This window comes from Pan paniscus, chromosome 21 (genome assembly GCF_029289425.2).
Source record: "Pan paniscus chromosome 21, NHGRI_mPanPan1-v2.0_pri, whole genome shotgun sequence".
Classification (NCBI taxonomy): Eukaryota; Metazoa; Chordata; class Mammalia; order Primates; family Hominidae; genus Pan; species Pan paniscus.
Genome location: NC_073270.2, coordinates 19,290,289 through 19,311,879, shown reverse-complemented (window position 1 = coordinate 19,311,879; position 21,591 = coordinate 19,290,289). Strand labels below are relative to the sequence as shown.

General features: G+C 42.0%; 1 protein-coding gene across 9 annotated transcripts in view; it reads left to right on the top strand.

Moving 5' to 3' along the window:
• Positions 1–21,591, top strand: part of DZANK1 (double zinc ribbon and ankyrin repeat domains 1) — an 84,011-nt gene that overhangs the window by 47,333 nt on the left and 15,087 nt on the right. For all 9 annotated transcript variants that reach the window (XM_034947689.3, XM_055104895.2, XM_063601109.1 and 6 more), the window contains 4 exons: positions 4,486–4,608; positions 5,423–5,587; positions 7,160–7,367; positions 21,426–21,529. In XM_034947689.3, coding sequence (XP_034803580.2) covers positions 4,486–4,608; positions 5,423–5,587; positions 7,160–7,367; positions 21,426–21,529 — 600 coding nt within the window. The remainder of the gene's footprint in view (positions 1–4,485; positions 4,609–5,422; positions 5,588–7,159; positions 7,368–21,425; positions 21,530–21,591) is intronic.

Genomic DNA, 21,591 nt, shown 5'->3' with positions numbered 1-21,591 from the left:
GGAATTAAGAGGAAAAAACCAAAAAGATTGGTGTTTTTTTGTATTTACACCAATATTTATTTTTACCATTTCTGATGTTCTTTACTCTTCTCTGTGGACCTGAGTTTCTGTCTGGTATCATATCCCTTCACACAGAGGAACTCCCTTTATCACTTCTTAGAGTGCAGGTCTGCTGGCAGTGATTTCTCTTGGTTCTCTTTTACCTGAAAATGTCTTTATTTCAACTTCATTCTCAACGAGTATTTTTGATGGATATATAATTCTGGGCTGACAGTTATTTTCTTCCCGAACTTTAAAGCTGTTCCACACTCTTTTGACCTCCATGCTTTCTGCTCAAAAGTCAAATGTAAATCAAATTGACATTTTCACGTATGGGATGTGTCATTTTTCTCTTGCTGCTTTTAAGATTTGCTCTTTATTGTTGGTTTTCAGCAGTTTGGCTATAATGTGCTTTAGTGTGAAGTAATTCTGGTTGGTGTTCATTTAGAATCTTGTAGCTGTAAATTTCTGTCTTTCATCAGATTTGGGAATTGTTCGGCCATGATTTCTTTATTTTTCTACTCCACTCATTTTCTACTCTCCATCTGGAAGTCCATGTACACACCTGTTGAATTGTTTGATATTATCTAATAAGTCCCTGAGGTTCTGTTCATTTTTTTTTTTTTTTTTGAGATGGAGTCTCGCTCTGTCATCCAGGCTGGAGTGCAGTGGCGCAATCTCAGCTCACTGCAACCTCCGCCTCCCAGGTTCAAGCGATTCTCCTGCCTTAGCCTCCCGAGTAGCTGGAATTACAGGTGTGCACCACCAAGCCTGGCTAATTTTTGTATTTTCGGTAGAAACAAGGTTTTACCATGTTGGCCAGGCTGGTTTCATACTCCTGACCTCAAGCGATCCACCTGTCTCAGCCTCCCAAAGTGCTGAGATTACAGGCATGAGCCACCGCGCCAGGCCTGTTCATTTTTAAAAAATCTTTTTTTCTCTTCACATTGTATGATTTCTGTTGATCTATCCTCCAGTTCACTTACACTTTCCTTTACCATCTCCTTTAGCTATTCAGTCCATCTAGTAAATATTTTACTGTAAATATTATCTTTTTCTATTCCAGAATTCTCACTTGTTTCTCTTTTTATTGTTTCTATTTCTTTGCTGAGATTTCCTCTTTTTATTTATTGTGGACAGAATATGCTTTAAATTTCTGGTTTGCTTCTTTCAACATCTGATTCATCTTAGGATCAATTTTGTGTGTGAAGCACTAGTTATAGTTCGTTCCAGGCAGCACATTCCCCAAAAGCAAGCATATATATCATTGCCTACTAAAACAAAGCAAACAAACAACAAAATCCCCAGAGTAACAGAATCTAGAAAGTACCACAGCTGAACATTCATAATGCTAGGGTACAATTTAAAATTCCTCAACATACTGAATACCAAGAAAAAAATTTGAGGGGAGGAGGGACAGAAAGTTTGGTCTCCATTCAGATATTTTATCTTTAGCTGAACTGCTTCAAGCCTATTCTGTACATATGTTGTTCAAGGATTGGTAAAAGATCTGAATACACAGAGAAGATCTTCTCTCTTTCTTGTTTCTTTCTGGGAGCTCCCTGCCTCTTCAGCAGCCAAATATTCCCCAGCTTCAGTTTTCTGGTTCTCTTGGCCAGAAATACTGCCTTGTGCCCACCGCTTCACATGCGCTATGTAGACTACCCTTAGCTCCAGGCTGAAAACTGTGACGATGGGAACTGACTTTGTATAACTCCCCTCCTGCTTGTATGTACGTGCTGCAACTCTACCTGCTTCTGTTCATTCTCTACTGCCTTCATGTATTATCAGCAGATTTTTTTTTTTTTTTTTTTTTTGAGACAGAGTCATGCTCTGTCGCCCAGGCTGGAGTACAGTGGCATGATCTTGGCTCACTGCAACCTCTGCCTCCTGGGTTCAAGTGATTCTCCTGCCTCAGCTTCCCAAGTAGCTGGGATTACAAGCATGTGCCGCCACGCCCGGCTAATGTTTGTATTTTTAGTAGACATGGTGTTTCACCGTGTTGGCCAGGCTGGTCTCGAACTCCTGACCTCCAGTGATACACTCGCCTCAGCCTCCTAAAGTGCTGGGATTACAGGTGTGAGCCACCGCACCCGGCCTATTATCAGCAGATTTTATAGTTGTTTTTTGTGGGGGAGTCATTTATTATGGTCTAACGCTATCATTACCAGAAGGAAAAATCTGTAGTTTTTTTTTTTTAAAAAGATGATTTCTGTTACATACGATGTGTTTCTTTTTCAGAACTGAGACTAAAAACAAACTAATGAGGTGTTGAATTTCATCAGAAAACACATCTATTTCCACATCAAAGCTGATGTAATTTTAGGGTTGTCTTTTGTTGAGAGTTGTCTATTAATGTGGTTTTAGACTTGATATCACTCTCTCATCATAAAATGACACTCTATAATTTTTTCCAAGGCACCAGAGAGAGTAATAGTGAGATTGGGAAAGCATAAAAATAGAAAACAGTGGAACTTCTGGAATTCTTGAAATATTCTTACAGATAGATTTCAGTAAATTGCCAGCAAAAGATTTTCTCAGACATCCTTTCCTCAGGCATTCAGGACTTCTTATGTAAATAATAAAACCATTTAAATTGATTTTGTTAACTGTCAGTGATGTAACTGTTTCTGGGTCTCATCTATCAACAAAACTATTTTCAGAACAATCCCAAAATTGAATTTGTTCTAAAAATTGTATTTCTATCTGAATGGTATATCAGAGCTTAGATGCCACAGGATAATACTTATCTCTGTAGTCCATAGAAGTAACAATGCATGTTCATTCTGATAGCTTTATGTCTTTTCTTTGTTTAGCAGCATTAATATGATGGGGTAAGATAACTTTTCTTTCTCTTCTTTTTTTTTTTTTGTTTTTTTGATCAGTAAGACTACCAGAAAGATAACTTTTCTTTCTTTAAAGCAATGTTATGTTTAAAAGCCACTTGAACAGTCAGTACATTTCAATGAAAAGTCTGAAGGCTTTGTATTTAGAAACCAAGGTCAGCAACCTTTATGCCAAAATCCTGTTTTAAGAATAGGATAATTGAAATGTAAGTTCTGAAGCAAAAGTTTGCAGAGAATTTCTCTTTGATTTACCTGAAGGAGTTTCCCTCTAATTGCACAGAAATGAAGGCAAGCGCACACAAAGAGGCCCTCTGTTCTCGGGTGTCTGTGAATGCTGGGGGCTGATGTGGCCTCTCTTGGGTAGGTTTCTATTCTAGATAACAGAGCGGTCCCTGAAGCAAAACGGGATAGAGCTGGGCAGATAGAGTGAACTAAAATGTGTGTCTTTAGGGAAAAGTGCCCTTAGCAAATGTTTTCCCTGGTGTGTGCGTTCTTAGTATTGTGCCTGGCATATGTGGTAATACACATTCAGTTACCAATTGAATCAGTCATTCATTGACTCAGTAAAACCTTTTGAATGACTCCCATGTGCCAAGGTACCAGGACTGTCCTAGTCGGGGGAATAAAAGTGAAATTATAGTCCTTTCTCCTGAAGAAATCAGGGTCTAGTGGAAAGCAAGGTGGGACCGGAAGGAAGCTGGCCGGTGGAGCTGGGCCCTGTGCTAAGCATTCCTATCCACTTAACTGTGGGTAATCGTCTGAAACTCCCTACAGACCTGGGAGGAAGCTATTGTATTGAAGGGGCTGTATGGAGTCAGGGAGAGAAGCCAGGCTTTAGAGTCAGATGGCTCTAATCGTGCATCTCACCCTCTCTGTGTCCCCAAGCTCTCCCTCTGTAAGATGGGGACAATGACAGCACCCACCTCCCAGGTCTACAGTGGGACTGACGTGAGGGTGCAGGGCAGTGTGGGAATGGAGCCTGCACATGGTGGGTGGTCAGGTAGCAGCCACTGTGCTGTCACTCCCATTTGGGAAGTGAGCAAGTCTCCTACCAGGCAATAGTGAGGAAGCAACAGATTCAAATCTAGGTTTACCTAACATAGTCCCAGGAATTCTCACAAAACAGTTCTGCCTCTGTCCCCAATATAAAATAATTGTTCTCATGTGTCAAGAATGGGAAATGAAGTCACATTTTTCTATGGAAACCAAAACTCCAAAGGATAGAAGATAAGCCTCAATCATGACCCCTCAGGTAGCTTAGCTCTCATCTTCCTTCATTAATATTGTTCTGTTAAATCAACAGTAGGGCTTGCTATCCCTGATATTAAAGATATTGAAAAATATTAAGATGTGCAAGGCACCAGTTTCATTGACTTTCTGTTATCTCCATGAAGGAATGTGAGCTCTATGTACTAATTTATTAATTGGTGAAACTCATCATAGCTGTACTCCTTTGGGAAAAAACAAAACAAAACAAAACAAGAAAACACTGTATTTCCGGGGCTCATCTTGTCTGGGAATTTTTTATCTTTTTTGAATTGGGAGGGGGATTAGAGAATATAGTACTGATCCTGCCTTTAAATGCCATTTCATTCACCAGTCGATGTGCAGTGGGGATAAAGCCCCTCCTCCGCCCACTCAGAAAGGGGGGACCATTTCCTGCTCCAGATGTGGTCGCTGGAATCTCTGGGAGGCGTCCTTCTGCGGCTGGTGTGGAGCCATGGTGGGTATTTTAAAACTGAGATTCTGTATACTGAGCACCTCACCACTGGCCTGGAGAGAGCCAGGCACTTCTTCCATGGCCTTGCAGAAATCACTTCTTGTGATTTCGCTACTGGTACCTATAACCTAAGAATCTGGAGATAGAGATAATTAATTATCTTACATTGAGAGCCATCTCTGATGACTGTTTTGACTTGCATTTCTTTGAGGTTAAACCTTTTCACTCATTTATTGACTACTGGCATTTTTTAAAATGAATTATGTCTGCCTGCCTTTATAATAAAGCACTCAAGGCTGTGTATTTATTTAAGTATCGCATGCAAATAACAAAAAAGTTTTAGAGTGACAGGTTAGTCTCCTCTCTCTCTAAGTCCCACTGTTCTCCTCTCAGAAGCAATTGCTCAGATCCAGTTCTTGAGATGTTCTTTCAGCTATTCAATGCATGTATAAGTAAACTGGTGCTATGAACACTGACCCAATTATTTTCACCTAGCAAGGTGTCTTGTTAGTAACCTCCTCATTCTTTTCAGTGGCTTCATAATCCATTGTTTGTATGTATGTACTGTGTTATATTTAGACCATCCCTATTGCTGGACATGTGTGTTGTTTTCAGTGATTTCTTTTAAAACCACAGTGTTTTAGGGGTTGACCTGGAGTACACTTCTTTCTGTACTTGTCCATCTGTAGGATAAATTCTGGAAGGTAGAATGGCTGGGTCAGAGAGTCTGGGCATATGTTAATTTGTATGGTATGAGAATAATTTACATGAGGAAATTATAACTCTAATATTCATCAAGATATTTTCTGTCCTCTAGCTCGGCATTCCTGCTGGCTGTTCTGTTTGCCCTAAATGTGGGGCCAGCAATCACCTGTCTGCCCGATTCTGTGGCTCCTGTGGTATTTGTGTGAAGTCCCTGGTGAAACTTAGCTGGGACAGAAGCCTGGCTCTAGCTGCTGAGGAACCTCGCCCTTTTTCTGAGGTGAGGCCTCCCCTGTAGTAAGAACTGGTACCCAGGAAGAGGCTGTAACTCTGAATGTGTGTGCTCCACCCTGTGAATCAACCCGGGGAAGAGACCCAAAACTTTTAGAACTTTCACATGGAATTTCAACTAGGTGTGTAAATAAATGCAGTCAATTTAGATTTTAAACACTCGAATGATTTCTTCAGAAATCAAAGATCTAAATGGGCATATTTGTGTGTAGTAAATTGAGGTCTATGCCATTGCATTTGGAAGGCCGTAGACATAATGCCACTTTAGTGGCTTTAAAATACATGAGACAGAATGCACTTCTCTTGAATTTCTTATGTAGCATTCTGAGAACTTTTCCTTCCCCTTTTTTATATTTTAGAAAGCTTAGGGTATATAAGATTGCTTTTGTAATTTATAACAGCTGGGAATAGTTTGAGGACAAATCTCACCGGGTTATTTTCAGAAGTACTTAAGCTCTAACAACTGGCTTTGTGTTAGATTTTTATAATTTTATACATTTCTCTAAGCTGGATAAAGACTTTCCATGTTTCTTCTTATCTCTTTATTATAAGAAGTTAAAGATTGATCATTATTAGAGGATACACTCAGCACTTTGTATGCAGTTTTAGGGAGTTCATGACCTTCTTTTTTTTTTGAGACTGAGTCTCGCTCTGTTGCTCAGGCTGGAGTGCAATGGTGCAATTTTGGCTCACTGCAACCTCTGCCTCCCAGGTTCAAGCAATTCTCCTGCCTCAGTCTCCTGAGTAGCTAGGATTACAGGCGCGTGCCACCATGCCCGGCTAATTTTTGTATTTTTAGTAGAGATGGGGTTTCACCATGTTGGTCGGGCTGATCTCGAACTCCTTACCTCGTCATCCACCCACCGTGGCCTCCCAAAGTGCTGAGATTACAGGCATGAGCCACCATGCCCAGCCGTTCATGGCTTTCTTAACCCAGTTTGAAAGATTTAAATCCTAAACTGCCACTAGCCCTTATTCCTTTGTGCAAATGAAACAAAGGTGTTCTTTTCTCAAGACACTTGACTGCCATCTATTGGAAATTGCTTGTAATATACTGGTTTCTCTACTAGAAAAATTACCCCAATACATATGCAAATATATGATGTTCACCATATGAATGGTACTACTTTGAATGCAGTGACGTTGTGCAACGCACAACCTTTCATGGTAGTCCTCTCAGGTCCCCAGGTTTAGATGCAGGAAAGTATGTTAGAAAAAATGTTGGTGACCAGTGGCTGAGTGTGGATTAGTAGTGAAGTCTATGCTCTATTGGATTACAGAGCTGAAAAGGATAGATATCTTCCAGGCATCAAGCAGGCCGGCAAACACCCCTTGATTTGCTGACTTTTAGATAATAAATGGCTAATCCTGGATCAGGCTGGAAGTTGCTGAGAAAGATAGGAGCAAGGAAGATGAGGCAAAGGCTGGAAAACCCTATTAGTTCAAAGTACACTTTTCTTGAGATACTTTTTATTCTGATTAGAGTTGTTTTCTATAAGTAAAATGCAAGATTGATTAAATTATATTCTGATTTTAAAAATGTCTTCTGCCTCACTCATAGCCCCGATGTGCCTGGCAGTCCCTGAATATTCCTTTGCCCAGATCTGATGTTGGGACTAAGAGGGACATAGGAACACAGACTGTTGGCCTCTTCTACCCATCTGGCAAGCTGCTAGCAAAAAAGGAACAGGAAATAGCCTCTCAAAAGCAGAGGCAGGAGAAAATGAGTGACCATAAACCCCTCCTCACAGCCATCAGCCCAGGAAGAGGTAAGGGGGAGGATGCCCTTTCTTCTGGTCGGGAGGGAATTCACTCTTTCTCTGAAAGAACATTTCATTTTCTCTTCCTTTTAGATTTATTTGTATGTGTAAGAAGTAAGTTTCTTTCTTTTCCTCTTTTTCAAGTAATTTTCTTTGTACTGGAAAAAGAAGCTCTTCCTGTAAGCTCCTTCTTAAACTTTCAGTATTCTGACGTTTTAGCTCATAGCCCTGCTCTCTAGTTCCTCAGTCACATGGCGCATGTGGGTTTCTTTTGTCGTGACAGGCATGTTGTTAGTGCGCAGTGCTATTGCTATCTGCCGTTATCCCTTTTTTTAATTGTAAAATTTAAATAACATAAAATTCACCATTTTGACTATTTTTAAGTCTATAATTTGGGCCAGTTGTGGTGACTCATGCCTGCAATCCCAGCACTTTGGGAGGCCAAGGCTGGAGGATCTCTTGAGTCTAGTCTGGCCAACAAAGTGAGACCCTGTCTCTACAATTTTTTTTTTAAAGCAGTAATTTGTGGTGGTGCATGCCTGTGGTCCCAGCTAGATGCTTCAAATTTCATTTTGAAATTTAATCTCTATTGTGGTGGTATTAAGTGGTGGGACCTTTTGGAAATTGATCATGAGGATGGAGCCCTCATGAATAGATCAGTGCCTTATGAAAGGGCTGGAGGGAATGAGTTAAGGCCCCTTTTTGTCCTTTGGCCCTCCCTCCATGTGAGGACACAGCGTTGCCCTCCTTTGGAGGATGCAGCAACAAGGCACCATTTTGGAAGCAGAGAGACCAGGCCCTCCCCAGACACCTAACCTGCAGGGACCTTTATTTTGGACTTCTAGCTTCCAGAATGTGAGAAATAAATTCCTGTTCTTTATAAATTACCCAGTCTCAAGTATTTTGTTTATAGCAGCACAAATGGACTAAGACAGTTTGCTAGTATTTTCTTGAAGACTTTTGTGTCTATATTTATAAGAGATATTAGTCTGCAGTTTTCTTCTTTCCTTCTACTGTCTGTCTGATTTTGGTATCAGGATAATGGTAGCCTTATAGAAACACTTCTTTTTTTTTTGAAGTGGTTATGAAGAATTGGTATTAACTATTATTTAAATTTTGGTAAATTACCTGTGAAGCTATCTGGATCTGATGTTTGTCTAGTGGGCAATTCTGATTACTCTTTACTTTTTATAGGTCTGTTCAGATTTTCTATTTCTTGTTGAATCAGTTTTGGTAGTTTGTGTTTTTCTAGATATTTATCTATTTCATCTGATTAATTTATTAGCATACAGTTGTTTGTGATACTCTTTTACAATCTTTTTTATTTCAATAAAGTTGGTGATAACATCTCCTATTTCATTTCTAATTCTAGTAACTTGAGATGTCACTTTTTTTGGTCAATCTTACTAAAGGTTTATCAATTTCATTGATCTTTTCCAAGAACCAACTTTTGGTTTTATTGATTTTCTATTATTTTTATATTCTGTATTTCACTAAATTCCACTCTAATCATGATTTCCTTCTTTCTTCTTACTTTAAGTTGACTTTGCTCTTCTTTTCCTCGTTTAAGGTCAAAGATTAGGGTGATGATTTTGAGATCTTTCTTCAGAATGTGAACATTTGCTGCTATAAATTTCTGTTTGAGCTTTGCTTTCACTGCGTCCCATAAGTTTGGTGTACGTTCATTTTCTTTCTTTCTTTCTTTTGAGATAGGATCTCACTTTGTCACCCAGGCTGGAGTGCGGTGGCACAGTCATGGCACACTGCAGCCTTGACCTCCTGGGTTCAAGTGATCCTCTTCCCTCAATCTACTGAGTAGCTGGGAGCACAGGCACAAGCCACCACACCTGGATAATTTTTAAACGTTTTTGCAGAGATGGGGTGACACTGTGTTGCCAGTGTTGCCGGTCTCAAACTCTAGGTGTCAAGGAAGCCTCCCACCTTAGCCTTCCAGAGTGCTAGGATTACAGGCATAAGCCACTGTGTCCAGCACCATGAATCAGGGTTTTTTGTCCATTCTGACAATCCCTGTTTGTTTGTTTTTTTTAATTGGATTGTTTCATCCATCTACATTTAATGTTATTATTGATAAAGTTGGACTTAGCATTTTGCTTTTTGTTTTCCAAATGTTTCTAAATGCCTTTTTTGTTCCTCTGTTGCTCCTTTACTGCTTTCTTTTGCATTGCATATTTTCCAGTGTAACATTTTGATTTATTTAATGACTTTTTCACTACATACTTTGAGTTATTTCCTTAGTGGTTACTATAGGGTTTTCCTCATACATCTTAACAGACTATACTTCAGGTTTCTACTAAATTAATTCCAATGAAATATAGAAATTCTACCCCTATAATTCAATTCCCTCTTCCCAACTTTTGTGGCATTATTTTCTAATATAACATTATGTTTATGTTTACATATATGTTATAAACTCTCAAAACACTGTTACAATTATTAGTTATAACATGATGTCTTTTAAAAAAAGAACTATTATTTATGGCTTTTGTTATATTAGCCTTCTTTTCCCCCATTTATAGTTCTCTTAATTTATTCCTTTGGATTATTTCCTAAGCCCAATGAAGCTTTGCTCTTACTCACCTCCCTTTTTTTTTTTGAGACGGAGTCTCGCTCCGCCACCCAGGCTGGAGTGCGGTGGCGTGATCCCGACTCACTGCAACCTCCGCCTCCTGGGTTCAAGCGATTCTCCTGCCTCAGCCTCCCGGATAATTTTTTGTGTTTTTAGTAGAGACAGGGTTTCACTGTGTTAGCCAGAATAGTCTCGATCGCCTGACCTCGTGATCCACCCGCCTTGGCCTCCCGAAGTGCTAGGATTACAGGCGTGAGCCACCACGCCTGGCCTCACCCACCTTCTTTGTGTTGTTATTGGTCAATATATCTTATTTCTATATGTTATAGGCCAAACTTTATAATTATATTCATATTCATATTGTTTTACATACTCTCTTTTTGAATCTGTTGAGAAGAAGGGAAAAGAAATATGCATTTATAATGTCTTTTATAATTACATAATTACCTTTACTGGTGGTGATGGTGGTGGTGGTGGGGGGTGTGTGTGTGTGTGTGTGTGTATTCATATTACTCTCTAGGGTCATGTGCTTTCAGCCTAAAGAACTTCATAAGTATTCTTATAAGGTGGATTTGCTAGCAATGAATTCTCTGTTTTTGTTAAACTCTACTAGCTATAAGATTCTTGCTTTACAGTTGTTTTCTTTGAACACTTTGAATACGTTGATCTACTGTCTTCTGCCCTCTGTTATTTCTGATGAGAGTTCTGCTGTTAATATACTGGGGATCCCTTGAACCTTAGGAATCACCTCTCTCTTGCTTCTTTCAAGATTCTCTTCTTGTCATATTCTTTCAACAGTTTGATAATGTGTCTCGCTGTGGATCTCTTTGGGTTTATCCTACTTGAAACTTGTTGAGCATCTTTTTAAAAATTTTTAAAATTTTTTATTTATAAAGTTTTTGTGGGTACATAGTAGGTGTATATATTTATGGGGTACGTGAGATATTTTGGTAGAGCCATGCAATGCATAATAGTAACACTGATTGCATAAACAAACAAACTTGCAAAATGGAAACTAATAAAAACTCTAGATTTAATCCCCCCTGCTTTTTAACTTTTTGTTTTTTCTCTTTAGTGTTATTGTACTGTCTTAAAAAGTTGTAGTTATTATTTTTGATTGGTTCATAATTTAGTCTTTCTATTTAAGTCAAGAGAAGTTCACACACCACAATGACAGTGTTATGCTATTCTGTGTTTCTCTGTGTGCTTACTATTACCCGTGAATTTTGGACCTTCGGATAATTTCTTCTTGCTCATTAACATCCTTTTCTTTCAGATTGAATAACTCCCTTTAGCATTTCTTGTAGGACAGTCTGGTATTGACGAAATTCCTTAGCTTTTCTTTGGGAAGATCTTTGTTTCTCCTTCATGTTTGAAAGATATTTTTGCCAGACATATACTATTCTAGGGTAAAACTTTTTTTATTTTTTTCAGCATTTTAAATATGTCATGCCACTCTCTCCTGGCCTATAGGATTTCTGCTGAAAAGCCTGCTGCTGAAGGTATTGGAGGTCCATTGGATGTTATTTGTTTCTCTTCTCTTGCTGCTTTTAGGACACTTTCTTTATCCTTGACCTTTTAGAGTTTAATTATGAAATGTCTTGGGGTAGTCTTCTTTGGATTAAATCTGCTTGGTGTTCTATAACTTTATTGTACTTGAATGTTGATAGTTTTCTCTAGGTTTGGGAAGTTCTCTGATACTATCCATTTGGTTTTTTTGTTTGTTTGTTTGTTTTTTTGAGACGGAGTCTCACTCTGTCCCCCAGGTTGGAATCCAGTGGTGTGATCTCAGCTCACTGCAACCTCCACCTCCTGGGTTGAAGCGATTCTCCTGCCTCAGCCTCCCAAGTAGCTGGGATAGTGGGCGTGAGCCACTATGCCTGGCTAATTTTTATATTTATAGTAGAGATGGGGTTTCACCCTGTTGGCCAGGCTGGTCTCGAGCTCCTGATCTCAAATGATCCACCCACCTTGGCCTCCCAAAGTGCTGGGATTACAGGTGTGAGCCACCACATCTGGCCTGATACTATCCCTTTGAAGAAACTTTCTACTCCTATTTCTTTCTCTACCTCCTCTTTAAGGCCAAATACTCTTAGATTTGCCCTTTTGAGGCTATTTTCTAGATCTTATAGGTGTGCTTTGTTGTTTTTTATTATGTTTTCTTTTGTCTCCTCTGACTGTGTATTTTTGAATAGCCTATCTTCAAGCTCACTTTAATTCTTTCTTTTGCTTAATCAGTTCTGCTATCTAGAGACTCTGATGCATATTTTAGCATGTCAGTTCTATTTTCCAGCTCTAGAATTTCTACTTGATTCTTTTTAATTATTGCAAACTCTCTTAAATTTATCTGACAGAATTCTGAATTCCTTTTCTGTGTTATCTTGAATTTCTTTGAGTTTCCTTAAAACAGCTATTTTGAACTTTCTCTCTGAAAGGTCATATATCTCTGTTTCTCCAGGATTGGTCCATGGTGTCTTATTTATTTCATTTGGTGAGGTCATGTTCTCCTGAATGCTGGTGATGCTTGTAGATGCTCTTCAGTGTCTGGGCCTTGAAAAGTTAGGTATTTATTGAGGTCTTCACAGTCTGGACTTGTTTGTGCCTATTGTTCTTGGGAAGGGTTTCCAGGTATTCGAAGGGACTTGGACCCCAAGCCCCATAACACTGTGATTTTTGCAGACTTGTAGAGGTACTGCTTTGTGGTCTTAGATAAGATCCAGAAGAATTATCTGGACTACCAGGAAGAGATTCTTGTTATTTTCCCTTCTTTTTCCCAGACATACAAAGTCTCTCTTTGTGTGCTGAGCCACCTAAAACTAGGGGTATGGTGATGCAAGCACTCCTGTGGCCACCACTATTGGGACTGAGTTGGGTCATACCTGAAGCCAGTATAGCACTGGGCCTTGCCCAAGGTCCTTCCCTTCCAGGTGGTGAGTTCTACCAGGCCTTGAGCATGTCCACAGATGCTGTCGGGAGCCAAGGGTTAGAGTAAAAAAACATAATTATTTACTTGATGTTCTATTATATTGCAGCTAAGCAATCAAATCATAGAAAGTCTTTCCTGCTCTTCCCTCCCATTTCCACAGGCAGAGGAACCTCTCCCTTTGGCCACCACCACTACTGGTCCACATGTCCACAGGGGATTCTGCCAGGCCACTGCCAATGTTTGCTTGAAGCCCAAAGGCTCTTCTGTTAGCTTGCGATGAATGCTTCCAGGCCTGGGACTCACCCTTCAGGGCAGTGGGCTCCCCTCTGGCCCAGAGCAGATCCAGAAATCCTGTCCAAGGCCCTAGGCCTAGACTCGGGGACCCCAAGAGCCTGCTTGTTGCTCTCCCCCACTGTGTTCAAGCTGGTACCTAGGGTGCAAGATGAAGTCCCCTTTACTTTTCCCTCTGCTTTTCTCAAACAGAATGAGTCTTGCACCATAGCCACTACAACTTGGAATGTGCTGGGTCTTCCCCGAAGTTAGCACATATCAGAGCACAAGGCCCACAGCATACTCCCTGGGTATTGCTGGTGGTTATTTGGGCCCAGGGGCCCTTTAGTCAGCAGATGATGAATCCTGCCAGGACTGGGGCCTTCTCTTCAAGACAGTGAGTTCCCTTCTGGCCCGGGATTTGTCTAGAAATGTCAGCTGGGAGCTAGGGCCTAGAAGGGGGGCCTTACGGCTCTGCCTTGTGCCCTGTCCTACTGTGGCTGAGCTGGTATCCAAGATACAAGACAAAGTCCTCTTTACTCCCTGCTCTCCTCTCCTTAAGTAGAAAGGAGTCACTTTTGTTGCCATGAGCTGCACTGCCTGGAGTTGGAGAAGGGATATTACAAGTCCTCCTTAAACCATGCCAGCTGGTGTCTCCCTAGGTCACGTGCCACCCGAGTTTACTGCCTCTGAGCCTAGCTTAGCACTAGGAGTTGCCTAGGAATTTCAGTCTTTGTGTCCTAGACTGCCTTTCAAGTTTACCTATGATCCCAGAGCACCTCGGCCACCAGTGGCGAGGCTTGCTGAGAAATTCAAGTTCAGACCACTAGGATGAGCAATTTCCCTCTGGCTACGGTTGGTCCAAATGCTCCCTCCATGTGCGGGCACTGGCTGAGCCCAGCACGGCTTTATTTTCAGCTGTGACAGGGCAGTACCGAGTTCAGTGTACAGTCCCCCAGTCACTGTGCTCTCCCTCCCCAAAGTGCACACATTCTCTTTCCATGCTGTATAGCTGCTGCTGGGGGATGGGGAAGGATGGTATCAGTGATTCAAGACTGTCTCTCCTGCCCTTCTCGATGCCTCTTTCCACAATATGAAGTTAAAACTAGGTATTGTGATTGCTCACCTGATTTTTGGTTCATGTAATGGTGCTTTTCTGAGTACAGATAGTTGTTAAAATTTGGTGTTCCAGCAGGGAGGATGAATGATGTAGGCTTTTTCTGCCATCTTGCTCCACCTCCAGCTTTTTGAGCTTCTTGGATGTATAAATTCATGTCTTTTATAAAATTTGGGAAGGGTTTGGCAATCATCTCTTCAAATATTTTTTCTGTCCCATTTCTCTGTCTCTTCTTCTTCTGGGATTCTCATGTAGATGTTGGCATGCTCAATAGCTTCCAATGGGTCTCTTAGGCTCTGTTCATTTTTCTTCATTCCTTTTTCTCTCTTTTTTTTACGTTGTATAATATCTATTGACCTATTTTTCAGTTTGCTAATTCTTTTTTATCCTACTTCACATTTACTGTTGAGCGCCTCTTGTGAATTATCTATTTTAGTTATTGTACTTCTCTGCTACATATTCTTATTTGGTTTTCCTTTCATGTGTTTATTTATATTCTCTTATTTCAGGAAGAATTCTTCCTTCTTTTTTTATTTTTATTTTTTATAGGCAGAGTCTTGCTCTGTTACCCAGGCTGGAGTGCAATGATACAAATCACAGCTCACTGCAATCTCAAACTCCTGGGCTTGAGCAATGCTCCTGCCTCAGCCTCCCAAGCAACTGGGACTAGAGGTGCACACCATCATGCTTGGCTAATTAAAAAAATTTTTTTGTAGAGATGGGGTCTCACTATATTGCCCAGGCTGGTCTCAAACTCCTGGCCTCAAGCAATCCTCCCACCTCAGCCTTCTGAAATGCATCATAATTTCTTCTATTTTTTTTTTTTTTCTAAGAGTCAAGGTCTTGCTCTGTCACCCAGGCTGGAGTGCAGTGGTGCAATTATAGCTGACTGCAGCCTCCAAATCTTGGGCTCAAGAGATCTTTTCATCTCAGCCTCTCGAGTTGCAGGGACTACATGTACATTCCACTACTCCTGGCTCTTCTTTTACTCCTTTTAAGCATGATTTCCTTTAGTTCCTTGAGCATATTTATAATGGCTGCTTTGAAGTCTTAAATCTTCAACTCTAGTTGCTATCACAGGCAGTTTCTGTTGCATGTTTTTTCCCCTGTGTTTGGGTCAGAGTTTCCTGTTTCTTTGCATGTCTCATGATTTTTTTGTTGGAAACTGGATGTGTTAGATAATATATTGTATCAACTCTGGGTACTGACCTATCTTCCAGGCTTGTTATTGTTATTTGTTTGTCTGTTTGTCTGTTCATTTTAGTGAACTCTATTTCACCCCCACAGTATGAAGCTTCTGATGTGACTCCATGGAGAGTGTAGCCTTGGCATGCACCCTGTCACCATAGGATGATGGTGGTTTGGCAGGGCTCTCTTTGTCTCTTTCCTGACCACACCTAGCCATTAAGCTCTGCTTATTGTTGGATGATTCCTGTATTGTTTTCAACCATGACCTGGGGCATAAATTGCTTCACGGACTGGTTTAATTAAATTTGGCATCCTTTACAGCAGGGGTGTCCAATCTTTTGGTTTCCCTGGGCCGCACTAGAAGAATTGTCTTGGGCCACACATAAAATACACTAATGCTAATGGTAGCTGATGAGCTAAAAAAAAAAAAAAATCTCATAATGTTCTAAGAAAGTTTAAGAATCTGTGGCCCGGCGCGGTGGCTCACACCTGCAATCCCAGCAATTTGGGAGGCCGAGGTGGGCGGTCTCAGGAGTTTGAGATCAGCCTCGCCAACATGGCAAAACCCCATCTCTACTAAAAATACAAAAATTAGCCGGGCATGGTGGCAGGCATCTATAATCCTAGCTACTCGGGAGTCTGAGGCAAAAGAATCTTTCAAACCCGGGAGGCAGAGGTTGCAGTGAGCCGAGATCATGCCACTGCACTCCTACCTGGGCAACAGAGTGAGAATCCATCTCAAAAAAAAAAAAAAAAGAAAGAAAGTTAGTTTATGAATCTGTGTTGGGATCCATTCAAAGTCATCCTGGGTCACATGTGGCCCATGGGCTGTGGGTTGGACAACCTGGCTTTACAGGGATTGTTTTTTAGGTCAGTGTTTGAATATTTTTCTTACCTCAGGAGGGCTCTTCTTAGCTGTTTATTTCTCTGATCCTCTGAGGTAAACTGGCTGGCCTATTTAGCTCATATCTCTAATGAATCTTCTAGTCTTCTTTTAACTGCTTTTTAACATACCCTCCATTGTTTTGAAAGCAGCCTTAGGCTTGAACTTTCCCACACTTTGTTGCAAATGAAGTCTGTTTCTTTGGGGAGAGATTCTGAACTCTGTTTTTTGACCTGCCTCTTCCCCTGGGCAAAATCTCTGAGCCAATGCTCTGGATGGAGACAATGGCATGTTTTTTCAATGTGGCACCATTGCTTTAGGGGCTGGGTAAGCAACAGAGCATGTGCAGCTGTAGCCTTTGTTCTTCATGACTTGCTTCTCCCAACATTGGACTTGTGCTGAATGAGCCAGGAATAGGTGGTCTGGACCCCAGTATTCTCAGTGTCCCAGATCAAAGGTAGAACATCTATCCCATGAGTGGTAACTGAGCAGAGAAAGGGAGCCCCCATCTCTTGACCACACTTGGCCAGAACTTAGCCTGTGCAAAGGGCAATTGGGACAGGATGAGAAATACTGAAGTCCCTGACCTTCCTCGGAAGATACTACACCCCTTTGGGAACTCTGAGGAGAGGGAGCCCTGTGTACTCATCTGCACCTATATGGAGTGGAGCTGAGAAGATGTGGAAGGGAGTGGCCCATGGTTCAAACACCACAGACTCTCATGATTCTGAGTTTTGGTATATTTTCATTAAATGTGTATTTTCTGTATGGCTTTAGAACCATTTCTAGATGGCTCTAAAGTACTTGTGATGGATTTTGCTGTTTTTTTAAATAGTTTTGTTAGCAGTGGCAAATTCTTACAGGTCTGCAGCAACCTCAGTTCTTGCTTCCAAGAAGGAAAGAATTTGGCCGAGAGGCATGAGGCAGAGTGAGAGACTGAGGCAAGTTTTAGAGCAGGAGTGAAAGTTTATTGAAAAGTTTTAGAGCAGGAGTGAAAGTTTATTGAAAAGTTTTAGAGCAGGAACGAAAGGAAGTACACTTTGAAGAAGGCCAAGCGGGTGACTTGAGAGATTCAAGTGTGCTGTTCAGCCCTTAATGTGGGGCTTATACATTGGCATGTTTCCAGAGTTTGCATTACTTCTACCCTGATTCCTCTTGGTGGGCTGTCCCCATGTTCAGTGGCCTGCCAGTACTTGGGAGGGACCACATGCACCGTATGTTTATGGAAGTTGTGTGCATGCTCACTTGAGGCATTCCCTTATCCATTGAGTGTTCCTAGAGAAAGGTCATGTACCAGTTAAACTCTGCCATTTTTCTTCTTAGTGCACATGCCTGATCCCACTCGTCCAACTCCTGAGATCTCATCGGGAAGCTGCTGATCACCAGCTTCAGGTGTCTTCTATCTATTGGGAGACCTCTGTCCCCTGGCACCAGCTGCAGCCAATTGTTATTTTAGAGAAAGTTTAACAACTGCCTGACCATCACCTGATGGTCACCTGACATTTCTGGGGGTTGGGGGAGCCTTTCCTGCCCTGCTCATGTCTCCCTAGCTACCTACTCTAACAATTTTACTGGGGAGTAGGTCCACTCAAATCCCTAGGCTGCCATGCCAGAAGTTGGTCATTCCCAGCTCTTCTTTGCCCTCTGGATGTCCTTAGTGGGAGTCAAAACCCAGCCCACAGTCTGACTGAAGTCTTCCAGATATAAATGTGGTATCAGACCTGTGGTAGATTGTCTGCAGAGATGACCAGAATCACTCCTCACATCCCTCCTGTCCTTAGGAGGAAGAGGCTGTTTCTCTTCCTTTGGAATCTGGACTGACCTTGTGACTTGCTTTGACATAGAGAGTGATAGAAGAGACACCGTGATAGTTCTGGGCCTAGGCCTTACGAGAGCTGAAAGCTTCCACTTAACTCTCTAGGAAGTCAGCACTGTGTAAAGAAGTTCAGTATAGATTACTGAATTAGAAGAGATGCCACATGAAGAAGAACAGAGCACCTGAGCCAGCACCCAACCCAAAGACTCCAGACATTTGAATGAGTGCAGGTGAAGGCTGAGCCATCCCAGACAGCTCCCAGTAGTTTGTGCCATCTTCGCTGAGGCCTTAGCCTTGTGGATGAAATAATCTTGGATCCCATAGCCCTATTTGAGATGGCTCAACTGACACCATGTGGAGCGGAGATGAACCGTCCCTGCAGAGCATTGACCATATTCTTGACCCACAGAAGTATGGGCAGTAAAGTGGTTGATGTTTTAAACCACTAAGTTTTGGGGTGTTTTGTTTGGTAGCAGTGGATAATAGAAATAGGTTTTCAGTTTCCTGTAGCAGAAACTAGTCCCTTTGAATCCCCTCGTTCAGCCTGGGGACTCACAGTCTTACAATGACCCTTTCCAAAGGACTTCCTCACAAGGTCCTTACTCAGTGCTTTTTTGAGAGTTGAGATTTCATTTTAGAAATATACATCTAGGCCAGGCTCGGTGGCTCATATCTGTAATCAGAACACTTTGGGAGGCCGAGGCAGGCAGATCACCTGAGGTCAGGAGTTTGAGACCAGCCTGGCCAACATAGCAAAACCCCATCTCTACTAAAAGTACAAAAATTAGCCAGGTGTGGTGGTGGGTGCCTGTAATCCCAGCTACTCAGGAGGCTGAGGCAGGAGAATGGCTTGAACCCGGGAGGCGGAGGTTGCAGTGAGCCGAGATCATGCCACTGTACTGCAGCCTGGGTGACAAGAGCAAGACTCCGTCTAAAAAAAAAAAGAAGTATAGATCTATTGTATTGTAGCTTCTCAGTCAGAACCTCATTTTTAACATACTCCTACATACGTATTTATTTATTTTCATATTATCTGTGTCCACTAAGAATGTAAGATCCTTGAGAGCAAGAACTCTGTTCACTTCTGTATCCTAGCCCTAGAATAGTACATGACCAATAGTAGGTGCCCAGTAAATATTTGTGGGATAAATGGCTACTTTGTGTCAAACAGTGCACTAGGCTCAGTATGATCTCTAGTGTTGTCTCGATTACTCATAGTGGACTCTCCAGATGCCCTGAGCCAGATCTCAGCCTGCTTGTTTTCAGTGCAGCTGTGGTGGATGGTTTCACCCATCATTGCTAGCATGCCTCATCAAATGTGCCCCATTCTCTCTCTCGCTGTTTTATTTAAATAATTTTATCTCTCTTGACTTTGCTGCCTCCAACTTCAGAGCAGGAGAAGGCTGCCTATCCGTACACAGGTGCAACCCTGAAGCACTGGGAGTTGACACTACTTGGGCTGCCCTCACTCATGGGCAAGGGAGCCGGGGAGCAGATCCCCTAGCTTCTCTGTCCTTCAGCAGACAACTGTGAGACATGTTCTCCATGGTCCCTCATATCCCCAGCAAGATCGGGCCCCAGTTGCCCAGGGTATTAACCAGTTTTTAACACATTCGTTCTTCCTTCCCTTCCTTGTCCTGCTCTTTATACGCCATCATTTGCATGTCCCACGGTCACCTTCCAAAGAAACCACCTGTCCTAAGTCTTTATCTCAGGTTCTGCTTTCAGGGGAACCCAAGTAAGAACACTTAGGTTCTCTTGTCACAATAACACATGAGGTAGGGGGTATTAGTTCCATTTTATTAGGTAAGAAAAGTAAGGCTTAGGGAGATTTAAGTGTCTGGCTCAACATCACTAAGCTAATAAATGGTAGATTTAGGATTTAAACGCAGGCTTGTCTGAACTCCAAATTATGTTCTCTTTCCACTGAACCATGCTGCATGACCTTGGGAAATCCCTCTGATTGCTTTCAGCTTAGTGTCTTCATTTGTTGGTGGGATCCAATGTGGGTTTGCAGAGTCAAGTGGCCACAGGGCACAGCAGGGGCTGTGGCTGGCTGGAGAGCCTGTGCCCTGTCCAAAGCAGCCAGCTGCTCCTTGGCCTCAGGTGGTCAGCCTGTGTGGGAAGGTGAGCCCAGTGCCCCTGCATCTTCCGCCTGCATATGAGAAACCGGGCATCAGACTCACGTGAAATCTCTCAAGTTTTAAATGGTGGCAACTAATTCAAATGTGTCTTAAACCCTATGCAGACTGGAAAGGGACCCAAGAGAAGTTTTTAGAGTGATGGAAATGTTTTATGTATTGATTGGGGTGTACACGTTTGGCAAGCCCCAAATGGTACATTTAAAATATTGTGTAAGGGCTGGGTGCGGTGTCTCACACCTATAATCCTAGCACTTTGGGAGGCTAAAGCAAGCAGATCACTTGAGCCCAGGAGTTTGTGACCAGCCTGGGTAACATGGTGAAACTCCATCTCTATAAAAAATACAAACACTAGCCAGGCGTTGTGGTGCATGCTTGAATTTCCAGCTACGTGGGCGGCTGAGGTGGGAGGATCATCTGAGCCAAGGGAGGTCAAGGCTGTGGTAAGCCATGATCACACCACTGTACTCTAGCCTGGGCAACAGAGTGAGATCCCATCTCAAAATAAATAAAGTAAAATATTAGGTAAGTTATTGTAGGTGGGATAGAATCATAGAAAAAGAAAAGACCCCATGTGTGGCAATCAAAATATGTTCTTTTAAGTTTCCTTTTTTTTTTTTTTTTTTTTTTTTTTGAGATGTAGTCTTGCTCTGTTGCCCAGGCTGGAGTGCAGTGGTGCAATCTCAGTTCATTGCAACCTCTGCCTCCCATGTTCAAGCGATTCTCCTGCCCCAGCCTCCTGAGTAGCTGGGACTACAGGTGCACGCCACCATGCTCAGCTAATTTTTATATTATTAGTAGAGGCAGGGTTTCACCATGTTGGCCAGGCTGGTCTCGAACTTTTGACCTCAAGTGATCCACCTGCCTCGGCCTCCCAAAGTGTTGGATTACAGGCGTGAGCCACCATGCTCGGCCTCTTTTGAAATTCTATAATAGTCTATGATTAATTACATGTAACAAGCAGTTATGGAGGAAAATGGAACTTGTTCCAGAGCATAGTTGAGGTTCACTAAGGAAAGTCCATCACAAAGTTTGACAAAGGAAATTAACCTCTCTGAGAACATATGTTCCATGCTATCATTTTTCTTTCTTAGTCTCAGGAGAATCATCCAGATGGCGGGGTTTCTCTTCTTTCTTAGGGTACTGGAGAAGACAGCTGGATCACATCTCTGCTCACCTCAGGTGTTATGCTCAGAACAACCCTGAATTCCGGGCCTTGATTGCAGAACCCAGGATGGGAAAGGTGGGTGAGATGAAATTTCCACTCCACAGGTGTCCACGGGATCAGGCTGAAGGAACCCTCCA